Source organism: Calonectris borealis, chromosome W (assembly GCF_964195595.1).
Source record: "Calonectris borealis chromosome W, bCalBor7.hap1.2, whole genome shotgun sequence".
NCBI lineage: Eukaryota > Metazoa > Chordata > Aves > Procellariiformes > Procellariidae > Calonectris > Calonectris borealis.
In genome coordinates, this window is record NC_134351.1 from 2,068,812 (window position 1) to 2,084,088 (window position 15,277).

Here is a 15,277-nt window from a genome sequence, read left to right on the forward strand (position 1 = left end):
CTGAGGGGACTGCAGTGGGGGAGGGAGAGTGAATATGACCTGAAGGTATGATGAGCTCATTCCTGCCGTCACTGTTAGATGCAGGGCTTACAACACAATACCTGCTTTGGGGATAGACCGAGCTGTGTAAACACGCCGTATTTGTGTGTAGGCACTGCTAGATAAGAGCGCTGTCCACAAGACAGGAAATCAATGCAAACTTCAGCAGTGCGAGGGAAGAGATACGGTGGGATAATGAACGTTATACGGAGCAAAAGGCAGTTGTAATGGTAGAAATTGCTTTAATTTACAATCAAATTACATTGCACTATAAATAAAACATGATAAAATACAAAAAGAAAATAACTTTTTATAATTAATAACCCCAAATTCTTCTTTTTTCTGAATATCTCCTCTGGATAACTAGTGAGAAAAGTACCAAAAAGTACTGCTAGAAACATGGTGATCATGAGAAATTCTTGGAGCCATTAACTGCTAAAGGAGGTTATTTGCCTAATTTTTTGGCAGCCTTTGGGAACTTCTTAAACTCAGCCTGTTCCTTCAAAAAAAGCTGAGCAAGGATATGATCTGCTGTTCCATGGAAGTAGTCATTCATACGAAGAGTTTCCAGCTATGAAGAAAAAGACAGTATTTTAAAAAGAATAATCATAGCTACCTGATCATTTTTACAATATTAATAATATGGAATATTAAAGTGCCCCTCAAATCCAAGATGAAAATGAATTAATATAAAAGTACATAACTAATGACAACTCTTACACTGGGCTATCAAGATCACTGGATACGTGTAACCTTAGACAAATACACCCTTGCTCTGGCTTCTAGGATATAGGCTCGTCCAAGGCTCACAAAGATCTCTCCCTTTTGTGGGTGCTCAGCCCGTCCGGTCTGCTCAAGGACAAGCCCGTCTCTTAAACACCAGCAGTACCTCATGCACAAACACGATCTGAATTCCATCTCTCTTACACACACGTAGATGTACGCGCACACACACACGGGAGCACGTCACACCCTACCACAGACCTTTTCTTTGTCTTCCCCACCTCCTGTTTCCGTGTACAGGGTTTTGATAAGTGTTGCATGCCAGCCATTCACACCAGAAGGGAACTTGCACTGTCAGTGTACTTGACATATTCTTAGAATTTCTTTTGAAAGGTGCGCACCAAAGCATAAAGCTTACGTGCATGAGAAAAGCATAAGATTATGTACAGTTGAACCATTTTTTTACTCCCCGTGCCCATATGAATTCTCACCTGGTTCCCTGTACTGTAGGCTAGAATCAAAAACAAATCCTCCTCACATACGCTCTTGATATAATGTTGAGTTCCAACTGGGAAAAATATGACATCTCCAATGTCAATATTGAAGTTGGCGGTGACTCCAGATGAGAGAATAACTCCAACCTATTGCAAGTAAAGCAGCAATGTTCAACAACAACCATTTTCAGTGTGCTGTTATTGGATAAATACACAGTGGCGGTCCCAGCACTGCACTGAAATCAGCCAGCGTAGCATCAGTGCTTTCACTGAGACTCCAAACAGGTAGGGGGATCCCAGGCAAATTCCTATGGTAAGTCCTCACATTATGGAGTCTCATCAGTCCATCTCAATCACCTTTGCACTTCAAATTTGCACCGAGTGAAAAACATAATAAAATCCTGTACTCTAAATCTTAATACTCACTAAATTTTCTCTATTTATCTGTTCCTCAGGGGCACTAAATCAGAAGTATTGCCTTTTATTTTGTACTCCCAGCTTTCAGGAGAGTGGGGAGTCCCCATGTGTGATTTTGCTGAACAACATAACAAGATGGACAAATTCTGCTCTTTGTATAACTCCACTTTGACTAGACAAGCTTCCACAAATGTAACAGATCAAAATTTTTTATGGAAAAGGAAAGTGCGGACACTGAAAGTTTTGTAATGCTACTAATTGTAGTATTATTAATCAGGGCTGGGAATCAGTTATTAGGGGTGTAATTGTTATACAGCCAAAACTCCACTGACTTATCCCTCACCAATGTAACAAATTACCTGTCCACAGCCGCTAATGACATAACCCATCTCATTAGCATTGAAGTGGAAATGAGGCTGCCCCAGTCCATTGCTGAATATCCTGAGAGTTGCTAAGGTAAGGGTATTTTCATGCTGAAAAGCAGAACAGAAATGTTCAGAAAACCATCCAAGTTTGTTATATCCCTGTTATACATGACAAAGCAGTGATGAACCCACACAAATTGCATATTAGGCCTTATGTTTAAATAGCTTCAGTATCCAATTGAAAGCACATACCTTGTTCAATGCCTCACTAAAGATTTTTTCTGTTTCATTTAGTCCAGTGCCATTTATGCGGTAGCGAGCCCACTGGAAGATTCCTCCTGGAAAAGGATACTTTGCTGACCCTAAAACAAAGACAGCTAAATGAGCATTTCCAACAAGGTTTGGTTAACATTGCTTGTTAGTGTATTGGCCAACTTCAAGTCATTACTACGTACTAAACTTGAGGCCTCGAATCTTTTGAGCCTCTGGAACCAAAAAGAAAGCCCGTTTAGCTTATCTATCCTTCATGCACTAGACACCATGCAATCTCCTTTACTGTATTTTTCTGTAGTCAGATAATCATAATGAAAAACTCCAACTAGATTTTTCCATCCCAAATTGCTATCAATAACAATACACTTAAAGAACATGCTAATTTTCAGTATATTAATTCATGTTAACCTTTATGGCACTGATTGTGTGTTACAATATTTTGTAAAGTACTGCCAATGCAGAAGAACATTTTGGTCCAAGTACAAAGATTTTTGTCACACATCTATTTCTTATGACCTCCACCAGCTGTGTGTGGAGCTCTGGACCTATATTTGCTTTTATAGCTTTTTGAATAGACTATACTACTTGGAATTAAGTTTTGCCATCTATGTTTATTAGGTGCTCACTGATAATCACTAGAGCCAGGCTGTACAGAGGGTTGCTTAATACAATTGTTGATAAACGAAACAGTGAATATGGTTCAATGCTGTTTATGAAGCTGTATTTGTAAAAGAAAAGGGAGGACATAATTAGGTATATGTTAAGGTGTTTATTCATTGATGTTTCATATGCAAATGCAAGATATTCTAAGAAGCTCAGCACCAGTCACTCTCCAGCTAATCTGGAGCTGCAGGGCTTCCTGGCCTATTAGATTTTAATTTCTGAATGAAAAGTTTAGGTTTAGGTTATTATCAATTTAACTGTAGCAGAGAACACACCAGTCCTGGTTGCGTACATCTGTAGAGAACCTTGAGCTGGGAAGTATTTAGTTCACGCCCTGCTGCTTACTGGCATTCTGCTCTCATATCTACTGTTACAGATAGAAACATTAAAATCAAAATGGTAAAATACTTCGAGATAAGAATCAGGTTATACATCTTCAAAGGGCGGTAATGAGATGTATTATGAATATATTTTTCATTTTATCTCCTTAAATTCTTATAATTTCTCTATACACTTTTTAACTCCTGTTTCAGTGAATCGATTACAGACCCACGCCTCTCCCCCACTAGAAACACGGAGAGCTCTTACATACAAAGTTCCCTGATGTATACCTTTGAGATTGTAGAAGTACTGCCATACAAGGTTGTCCGGAGACTGCACGTAGGTGGCATTTTGTACAAGCTCATCTAAGTTTGGTGGGAGGTTAACTGCTTGATCTTCTACTTGTTTCTTGAATGTTCTGATGAAGTTAACTCCACCTTGTGGCTGCGGAACACACAATGCATATTAAGTTGACAGGGACACACAGCAAACTGAGGAATTAAAATTTTGCTTCATTGAATATCCCACCTTAGTACCTGGTGGTAGACAACTTCTGCCTTGTGGACCTACCTCATCTCTTTAATTGCCTCACCCTGTCAATACTCTATTTTGCTCCTTTGCTCTGCCCTTCCTTCTCAGTTACCACAGAGATTTGGAGCAGAAGGGAAACTCAATCCATCTCCCATCAAACTGCTTCAGGGTGGGAAGGTCTGTCACAACTCTGTGGTTTGAACATGCAAATTCCTCAGACTCAGCAGAAACTGTCCTTGTTCAAGGGACGTTGCCAACTAGTCAGTTCAAATAAGATCCATTTTAACAAGGAGATGGACTTATCTATAGTTTCCTATGAGACCTTCTCATACCACAGAATTCATCAAGGGTCTATTGGGAAATTAGCTTTGGGCTTCACTATATTATTTTTCTTTTCCATCCTTGGAAATATGAAGGATCCTCCACAAACTGGGGATAAATGTGAAGAGAGGAGGAGAAAAAGTTTCTTGGAGAGAGCATCATCATTTATTTCTCCTTGTGTATAAAGGAACGCATAGGGAGGCACAGTGTTACACAAAGGACATGTATACACCCTTCTGCACGGATGGACTAAAGAGAACAGCTGAGGTAGGGAGGATCCTCTCCAAGAAATATATAGAGAGACTGGACTGCCATGTTAATGTGTAGAAGACGAGGTAGAGGCTGGCTATCCTATCGTACAGACCTTTAATGCTCTAGCTGCTATATCCTCTGGGGTAGAGAAAAATGCATCATCTACATCCAAGGTCTGAAGTTCTTCATGTGTGGTAAAAAACAGCAAGAACACACAGTCTTCTGATCCTACATTCTTTATCCAATGCACAGTGTTTCTAGGGAAGAAGATCACTTGACCAGCCGTGACATTGTATGTGGTGACCACGCTGTCATCTGCACCAATTACTCCAATCCAGGCAGTACCCTGTAACATAATGAGAACTTAACGATCGTAATGAAAGTTTTCTCATTTAATCCATATGCGGGAAATCAATAATTCAAATAACCTGAAGGCTGTTAGGAAAAAACAGATCCTGATACACTCTCTAACAAGCCTTTGTGAACTTAAATCCAGAATAGCATTTTAAGTGACAAAATTTTAGAAGGTTTAAGGAACACATGACAAATACACATCGCTCATACTCAAACCGTTTCCTATTAAAGAGGCTGTGAACAGCTATAAAAGAGTCATATTTGACCAAAAACTGCTGGAGAGAGCACCAGGTGTTTGTGGAATGCCTTACTCCAAGGAGGATCTCCCCTCTAGCTGGAGCTGTTCAGTTCCATGCTGATCAAAATATGAATAATTATTCTTAAAAATAAATTAATAATTGAGATACATCTAAGTACCTATGCTTCCAAAGAAAGATAATTTTGTTTTCAAATTAATATGCTATCCTGAATTCCTCACAGTGAGTTTCTATTTATCTCCTTTATTTTCTTTATTTTTACAGATTTGAAATTTGACACAGGTGAGATAGGGCAAACCTTTTCAAAGAAGATTTATTTGGGATGGGAAAGGGAGGGATATTTGGTCTAGAAAAGAGGAGACTCTATGGGAACAAAACAGTCTTCCATGTATAAAAAGTTGTGAGAAAGAAAGATGATTTGAGGGTCTCCACAGCCAATGGATATAAACAAGGAGAAATTAGGATTTTTTTTTTTTTGCAATAAACAAAAACGTGGTTTGTGTACCAGCACAATGGTACACAAATCTAATGGCCTGTGTGATGAAACATGGGAGACAACTATTTTTTGATTTTGTCATAGCTCCTTTTTTGAAAATTTTTTAAAAACTGAACAGAACTGTCAGATGTGCTTTAGGTGTTCTTATCCTGCATCAATACAGGGGATGGAGCCAGAGGCTTTCTGAAGAAACTTAATAGTCCTTCATCTCTGTGATTCTGCGATGGTTCTCTAATATAATTACTTTAATCATTATCAGCACTTGGATAAGTACGTAAAATTCTGTAACTTTCAGGTATCCAAAGTCTCCTCTGACCTCAGTTTTTATACCTCATTGGAAGCTACATGTGTTTGGTACTCTTGCAAGTAACATTAAACAGCCTATTTCAAGCATCTCCATTTGAAAATGTTATTTCAAGCAAGAAAACTAATGTCATACATCAATCAATGGTAATTTTGCTTTTATTACCTGTTAACATTTGTATATAATGTATATGTAATTTTTTTTACATATGTACATCTTCTATACGTACGTATGCTTTAAACTGCAAAACCAATTGGGAAAGCCGAAATAATCAGATAATACCTGTAGCAGGTAGCCGTGTTCATTGGCATTAAAATGCCAATGGGGAGCCCGAAGCCCTTTGCTTTTGATCCGTAAGGTTCCAAAAGTCATTTTGGAGCGATGGTTATTGATACTTTTTCCAAATTCCATTTCTTCATCACTTTGATATTCATTTACATCCTTCCTGAATCTTGCCCACTGAATTTCACCACCTGGGTAGTTATATACCTGTAAAGTGAGTGAAAGTGGAGACTTGTATTAATTGTGGACAGTGGTGATCAAACAATCCAAAAATATTTCAGAAAATTTTTGGTCTGGGCAATACTGAAGGGACCTATTCCTTTTCTCAATAAGGATTCTCTCTGTATGAATTTTAGTCACTTTTCACAATCATTTATATACTTTCTCATGTGATGATGTAAAAGTATTGTTTCTACAAACGAGAGGTAAATAGTGATATCAAGAACAAAATTATCTGCTCCTCTTTTTACGTCATTCTGGACTTTGATTTGGGAGATCAGTTACATATATGCTTAAACTTTTAGATTCAAAACATTTAGAACATTTCCCGAGTAAGACATTTTCCTGAATTTCCTGTATTTTCTAGTTGCAAACTATTTGCACCTGAAACTAGTCATTTCCCAATATTTGTACTGCCTCTAGAACATGTTTTGTACTTGAAAGAATCATCTTGCACTGAGGAAGGGCATATTAAAAGGGTTGCTCTCCTCTTAAACATTTTTGTTTGCATTCTTAAAAACATTTTTTGTTTGAAAATTAATTACATAGTTAAATCTAACATGAAAAAGTACCAGAATGGCTGTTGTCAGTTTAAAATGCCCTGTATCTAATCTATCCTTTTCCCTCTTTTGCTGAAAAGCAAAAATCAATCAGGAATTATTTTTATATAAAGATATATTTAGAAGATGGAGTATGTCTTTAGAGTTTGCTCAAAGGATATGTTTCTGTAAATATCAAAATACACCTAAACAAAAACTACATAATTCCGAGGGCTTCATTACATTGTCAATTAATTAATTTTAGCTCACTGAAACAAGATCATGGAGTTCATTTTTTTCTTGCAACATAACAATTTGTTTGAATCCAGTCCTAAGAACAAAAAGATTAGTGTGCTACTCAGCTTACATTAAAATTTGGTCTTTCTGGTTTTGTTTTTTCAGAATTTCATACTCTGTAATTTCAGAATCACACATAAAATGGTTGCCTTGTCTTGCAAGCCTAATTTGTTGGAGCAATTATTTAGCTCTCCAAGAGGCACTCCAGAGATCCATACCACTTCCAACATCTGTTATAAATTGGAGTGAAACGCTGTCAGGAAGTTTGTGTCTCTCCCCACGGATTATAAAAGAAGCCTGGATAACAGGTTTAGACTGATCACATAATGCTTAAAAAAGAGTTAGGTGAAATTAATTCATTAAACTTCTATGTATGATGCTAGAATATTATTGCACAAGATGAACAATTTACCTTTGATTTCCCCAGCTGATTCAGGAACTGGAACTTGATATCCACGCTTTTTTCATCTGGTTTTGGGAAAGATGCACCATCGTTTTTAATATCCGTCTCCTTCATAAAGGCAGTGTTCTTTACATAGACCAAGGACAGGGCCAGCACTCCTATTGCGGTGGTGATAACACAGGCCAATAGACAAACTAGAAAGACTTTCATTAGGGACCAGCTGCCCTTTCTTTCCTGAAATTAATAAAAAGCCCCCCCCCAAAGAAAGCTTTATTAGATCTAACACACACAGGAGAAAGTTTGTGATAGTTCTTGTGTAATCAAAACAGTATGCCTTTCAGAAACACAGGTATAGCCAAATTACTGGGCCCAGTACAGGGAAACCTTATAGAGTGTGTTATCAGATTGTTGCTGTCCTTTCATTATTTCATCAAGTAAAAGCACGTTTTTATCATCCTGGGGTCTGACAAACGCTTACAGATTTTTTTCATTGCTGTTTCTAATCCATATCACAAACACTGAAGACCTGTAGCATCAACTCATGGCAACTTCATCTGTGGGGCAGAAATGCTGCCTCTAATTTACGTCCCATCTCGCGTGGCCCAGCTCCCTGGCAGTGGAGAAGACAGGCCAGAATGGGGAAATGTCATCTGTACTAACTGCTCTGGGCATCGTTTCCTTACTGAAAATTTCCTTTGTGAACATTCAGGCCTCTGAAGGAGGGCGAAGGGGAGAAGCAGCTGGGCACGCAGAAGCACACAAGTTCTTTATATAAGGCCAAGGCACTTCTGGCACCATGAAGCATCACCTTGGAGAGGATATTCAGTGCTTCCTCTCCCTTAACCATTTTTGCTGCTGAAGTTGCAGCTTCAGATGAATAGAGACTGCATTCTATGGCCCAAATTTTAAAATTCTCTACTGATTCTGGGTGCACAGCTTGATCTCCCTTTAAAAGCCTGATTTTTCAGATGGTCAGTGCCTGAAAATGACTTATGAATGTTGATTTCTTAAGCTGGACAATCAGAAATGAAAAAATTGAATATTATTTGCTGACTTTAACAAAATTACCTTTTTCATTAATCTATTTGACAAAAGCTCTTTACAAATACATTTCTCTTGCCAGCAGAAAAGTGCTCAAAATATCACCCTATTCTAGTCGGTAATAATCTTTTCTTCAGTTTAAATGAATCCCTTTTCAAAGCTTGTGTTCAATTAAATAGCACAACAGTAGTACTCAGACCACAAAGTCTCATCAGAAAACAAGGCTTTATAGTTAAATGCATTCGAAATCTCAATTTTCCAGATTTGAAGGACCTTTAATTTACAGCATTTTCACAGCAGTGGCACCAATTCAATAATTATTTTTAAAGTCAAAAGAATGCTGTACATATTACATAATAATAACTAATACAGAACATTCAACCTCAGCACCGCTGCGTGGAGTGAGTTATATTGTGAGGAAATCGCTAGCCTTGGTACTGTGAAGGAAGCAGCACTGTGCTGACTGCAAACAAATGTAATGGCTTACGCGTGATATGCCAACTCTTACTGCATGAAGTTAATTCAAATCCCAAGAAGCAAAAACTTTAATGGGAAAATTACAGAGAATTATTTTTCTCAAGGGCAAAAAAAAAGAAAAGATGAAAGAGTACTCTAATGTGTAACTCAGTAGAGATACTAAACATTACCACAAGAATGAGCTTTTAAGTAGCTCTTTCTGTTAAAATCAATGGGGAATCCTCCAAGGATAATTACTTTGTCCAGTATTTAGAGGATAAAGAATTTAACTATTAACTTAAGTGGGGCCAGGGAATTGTGTCTTACAGTTCAGATCCTAGCTAGTGCACATGGAGCTATGCATTTTAGGACCTTAGCAACTGAAGCCCTTTACAGCTTTTATTTTCTTCGGGACCTTCTTAATAATATAGGATTAGGTCATATTACAAAATAAGGGTTTAATCTTCAGACTGACTCTGTTAATAATGTTTTGATAGCACTGTAAAAGAAAATGACTGGTACCTCTTTCTTTGGCCACTCTTTTCCTTTTGAAGAATTTTGTATGCTCTCTCCATGCATTTCAAATGCCTGGTTCTCCATTTAGTAAAGCTGAAATAGATTAGTCCAGAGAAGACAAGAAAAACATTGAAACAAAAGAATGTCAATTCCGATATGTGCTCAGTTATGTTACAGAGTCCAGTGAAGTGACTCATCTTCTTCTGCATAGTAACACTAACGGCATTTAGTGCAGTACCATTGAGCAGAAATGTGATGCAATACAAAAAATTCTTCTTCACTAAACTACAACAGAAAGGTCTGACAATTTCCACATTTGGATTTAACATTATTCATGTATCACATGAACCCTAAGACACAACATGACAATGAGATAGAGTCTGAACCATCAAATACTTGGGGAAAAAAAAACCAGAGGTCATCTGGTTCCTTTACCTATGCTAAGGACCTAATATATTTAAATTACAGTTTTGGCTGGTTGCATAATCTACTTTTACAACCACAAAAACAGTTGAGGTTCCAGAACTTCTTTGGCAACCCATTTCTCTGCTTACATATTGTTGTTAAAAAGGTTTTCATAAGCCTAAATCACTCTTGCTGCAACAGAACTGTTACATTTTACCCTCCCGCAATGGACCTAACTACACAGGAAACGCCCTGCTAGGCGAGACCAACAGTACATCCAGCCCAGGGTTTTTTCTCCGACAGGACTTTAAGAAATTGTAAGGGAGAGCATAGCCTGGCTACTGTTTCCAGATTACAACTTTCATACTTTACAAGCACAAATAACTGTTGGATGAGAGATGCTAGAGGAAATAGCCTCTTCCCTTTAGTTTTCGTTCTGTGAAAAACTCCATGACTTAGACAAAGTCTTTTCTGAACCTGCTGATACTCCCCTTTCTCCTAAGTTTACTGCTTGCTGGTTAAAACAAAGAGCACTTCTCAGTCCTAAACAGATCTCCTACTAGCTCCCGTAAGGCCTCCTACATTCTGTATTGTGGGATTTGAGCAATAACAAACACGTGTTCCCCTCTCCAAGCTGAAGGTCCCAGCCTTTTTAGTCTCTCTCTATTAGGCACCTCTTCCATCTCCATGATCATTTCAGTCACTCTCTTCTGGATCTTCTCTAACTCCACCACATTACGAAAATAAAGAATAGCAATAGACTTCATTATTAACTGCTCTCCAAGTAGTTTTCCACTCATCTTTACTCTTCCCTCAAAATAATTTAATATAGACTATGATTCCTTGTTTTGAGGCACACAGGTGTTAAATGTTGCCACCCAGTCATAAAAAGGAAACTAGGCTTGTGTAATACACAGTGTTTGTAATGATCTCTCTCTCTTCCCCCCCCCCCCCCCCCTCCTTATTTCCTTGATATATTCCATGTTTGATTATGGACTTCTGAACTTCTAGGAAACTGAGATTAAGCTTATTGCCCTATAATTCTTCGGTATCACTTAGCTGACTTTTTGTTAAAAGTTACTTTGCCAGTCCCATTTCTAGACCCTTATAGGACTGCACTGAGTTCTAAACATTACAGGTCACTCGACGATAGCTGCAGCCATTTCCCCAGAGCCTAGTGTTAATGCTGGTAGGCGTAGCCCACTGAACACAGGTAGCTTGCGTAAGAGCTGTCAATCACGTTTTCCCTGTCGTAATCTCAGCTTTATCCACCGCCCGTTGCCATTGATGTTTTATGTGAACGTTATACCTTCACTGACATCATTTATTACTCTCTGCATGGAGGTCATAGACCAAAATTTTCCTTGGTCCTCCCTCATATCAGTAAGGCACTTCTTGTTTACTATCATAAGCAATAAGGAACTTTTGGGTTATTTTATTATCTTTGACAGCTCTTCGTCCTCGTCTCTCATTTTTGTGCTTTGGACTTTCCAAAAAGCACAAAAGTCCAAGGTGACTCCTCTTTAGGGACAATTCTAGCTATTTCCGTTATGCTTCCTTCTTGAAAACCATATTAGGATATCCTGCAACTATATCTTAAATATATGTATTTTCATGAACTGCCAAACTCCTGAGCACCTTTTTCCTAGATTTTTTTCATAGGATTTTGCAAACAGATCTTTGAATTTCTTGTAGTTGCTTTTTTCTAGTCTTCCTCTTTTCCATCCTAAAAATCTTGAAAACCTTGTAAGAAAATTCTTGTATTAACCTCCACCTTCTGTATCAAAACCTGACATCATCCTAGTCTAAAAATACCCTGATACTCTGTATTCAATTTATTTTTCCCAACAAATACTTGGTTAACTAGTATCTCCTCAAGGCAAATTAGTTTGTTAGTTGTTTACAAAAACATTCTTTCCATCTTATCCTTCTTGGTCTTAATGGTAGGTCCTCAACATAACAGCACTCAGGCTTTTTTCTCCTTTTATTATCATAAAGGTATTTTTAACAGATTATCTCCCTCTATATTCTAGACCTCAGTACAAAGGTAAATATTCATAGAGAAACATATCTTCCCTCCCCTTTTCTTCAGGAGCACCTCCACTTTTTTCCTGTATTAATTCATCAACAAATGAAATATCCCACCAAGTAAACTTTTACGTTGCCTAAATCACAACTTTGTCTAGAACCTTGTACATTCTTCCATTTAGTTTCCATACAGCCTGCACTAGTATAGACATCTTAAATGTTAAGCAGACATATTCACTATCCTGTTTTCCATATTGCTTCAATCCTTTTTATAAAAACCCTATATCCACGGTTACTATGCCTCTGGTCACCTTTCACTGGTAACAAATTCTTTTGTCATCAGTTCCCATTAATTCTAGTTTAAAGCCTTCCTTCCTAAGTTGGTAAGCCTAAACTTAAAGCAGCACTTATTTTTCCTCGTGAGAAAGAGCCCATCTCTCCTCAGCAGTCCTTTCTTTTCTGTTCTGGAAGAGCTATGAAAGCTCAGCCATTCAAATTGGCAAAGCAGGATCAGGTCAATTAAAATTAATAAAAAGTTTTTCTCATTTCTCTTTGAACAGCAATTCTCTCTGCACGGTAAGACACCTACCAACTGTAAAGTTGATAAAATATTTTGAGTAAAGACACAAAAATCAAAAACCATGGTAGATCACAGAATCTATGATCAACAAGAGAGAAAATATACATCATGATTTTCAAGGGTTTCACAATTCCAGATACTTTTTTTATATATATATATATATGTAAGAATCCATAAGCATCTCTTGGAAAACAAATACAACTGCTCTGGCAGTGTCAGAGTTACATAGGAAAAGAATTAATAGGATGATAATGAATGACTATGGGGTTTGCAGTTTTTCAGATCTGCCTTTTCAAACTAAAACAGGTACAAACTCTGGCCAAATTAACCCTCTGCTGGCAGCACTGTTAGTCTTCATATCTGGAGCCTGAAATTAAGTTTTCCTATATCAGCACCTTTTTGCATCAGTGTGAATACAGTGATGCAGAGAGATTTGCTAATGCAAATAGACTGTTACAGAAGAAAAGATAACTGCAGCATACAGTCATTCCATTTCAAGACCAGTATCACAATGGATTCTCTCACTAAGCCTTTAAAGGGTAAAAATCCCAGACACAAAAATCCCATCTATTTTCCTCCCACCATGCCAAGTCAGAGTCTTACCACAGATAGGATCTTCACAAGATTTAAGAGCACAATACTTGTCTTCATCAAAGCCTTTACTTCCCTCAGCTCCGTTTTACTGATATATATACACTGTAATTCAGGAAGTGCCCTCCTCATAAAAGATTTCCTGATTATGCAAATACGTAAAATCACAAATACTTGTGTACATCCTTAGCAAACAGTTCTTGTAACTTGCTGAGAAACGGTGACCTTCCTTCTATCTAGTCCTGCTATTTTATTTTAGTATTTCCTCCAAATCCTGGTCTCTATCTTTCTGCCTGCCTTTCTATTTTTCCCACTGTCGCTATGGAAGACTGTAGTTCAGTAAAACTCCTTTTCTCTGACCTAGCCTCAAGGACAAGAACATCACTGACATCTTGGATATTGCAATTACTTTTGTTTAGTACTTGATTTACATATTCCGTTACTTTTCTTGAGTGGCAACTTCTTTATTCTAACTTATAAGCAAACTAAATTCCAGCTATAATTGCAAGAATTGCATACCAGTGTATGCAACCAAAAAGTTACTTTTTTCTATTGATATATACGGGATCGAATCCCTCGTTAAAATACTCTTTAATGGCCATAAAAATCTTGATAGCATTTTAAAAAAATTATTTTTATGTGAAACCAGTTGTTTCCACCTACTGACTAATGGTGTTTTATTAGTTTTTTTTTATTACTTTATTCTATTGTTTTCTTATTTGAACTTCTATTGTTTACAACTAGAAGGTGTCACTCATTTGTTACTTAGTTTCATATGCTTAAGGTACTTTTATCTTGTACAGTACAGTATCTCATACAGTGGACCTTATGCATGATCAAAGCCTTTCATACCTGGCCAATATAAAGTTAGTAAATATGAACATTCAATAACATCAACAATACGTTTAGTTGTTACCTAGATCTGTGTGCCATAAAAAAAGAAAAAAGCTGTGCTGAAATTCTCCATTGAAGTACATTAACCTGATAAAGGAGAAATATCTGGAGGATAATAAAAAAAACTTCAAAGAATGAGGAATCTTACAAATATGGATAGGTATGAGGATTCTCCAAGGGGGAATTAGTGAAAAAGACTTTCTAAATAGCAAACAAACTCTGCCCTAACATCACGAGAAGTTCTAACAGAGCAGGGGGGGCTTTACATTTGTCCTATGCACCCCTGCAAGCCGGATACAAGGGGAGCGTGGTATAACCTCTAAGTACTCTGAGGGCATCAAGTCTTGCTTTGAGTCCACCTGGTTTGTGCTATCAGCACCCCAAGGAGTATCTGTACATGTGGATGAATAAATCTACCTTTCTACTGTGAGCTATATAGGCACCAGCTCCTTCAGAAACAGGAGAGCTACGGTAGCTTAGGTAGTGCCACACTAGTTGTGCTGAGTTTGAGGTGTACTAGCTCAAACGATGCAGCATACACACACTATATGTAACTACCTACACACAGCATCCAGAGTAATGCAAAAGTAAAGCAAATTCATTGTGATCCACACTCAGATATGTGTGATGTCAGGGGAAAAAACCTCATCTTCTCTTGCACATCTGAATTCCTTTGATAAAATGACCTCTGGCGAACAGATACTGTCTTAACACAGACAACAGTTATACCCACAGCATCAGTTGTACATTCATGTCTCAGCAATGCAATGCTTTTTAAAAGCTTCTACAAGAAAGTTTTCTAGAGGAATAATTTCATTTTCTGTATTCTAATTTCAGATCTAGCTCTCAGCATGAGAAAGGCCAATAAAATCTGTCTGAAATACATTATTACGTATTACTTATGATCCACCTATGTTCTCATGGTGCCATGAGTCATAAAGTGAAGTAATTTATTATTATTATCTCTCTACTTACTAATTCGTAACAGGAAGAAGGGAAAAATACGTAGCTAATCTTCCTTCTACTTTTTCTTCTGGTTTTATTTCATTTCTCAGAATCAGTACATGCTCAGGTACCTGCTTTCTCGTCTATACCTATAAATATCCAGATTAAAAGGAAACAGTTCACTAAAAAGGCATGTTGCCATACATACTTTGTTTACCGACAGCATAAAATGCTAGGCTGCATTATATAAGCCTCAGAAGAGGTACAAAAG

At 37.5% G+C, this 15,277-nt stretch overlaps 1 protein-coding gene across 1 annotated transcript; it reads right to left on the reverse strand.

Annotated features, from left to right (window-relative positions):
• Positions 1-367: 367 nt before the first annotated feature.
• Positions 368-9,647, reverse strand: LOC142074836 (oxalate decarboxylase OxdD-like). The gene is made up of 9 exons (XM_075135736.1): positions 9,570-9,647; positions 7,560-7,784; positions 6,093-6,299; positions 4,512-4,745; positions 3,586-3,739; positions 2,291-2,400; positions 2,033-2,146; positions 1,254-1,403; positions 368-610 (listed from the first exon to the last, which is right to left on the reverse strand). Exons 1-9 carry the CDS (start codon positions 9,645-9,647, stop codon positions 485-487), a joined length of 1,398 nt encoding a protein of 465 aa, XP_074991837.1. The 3' UTR covers positions 368-484.
• Positions 9,648-15,277: the final 5,630 nt, after the last annotated feature.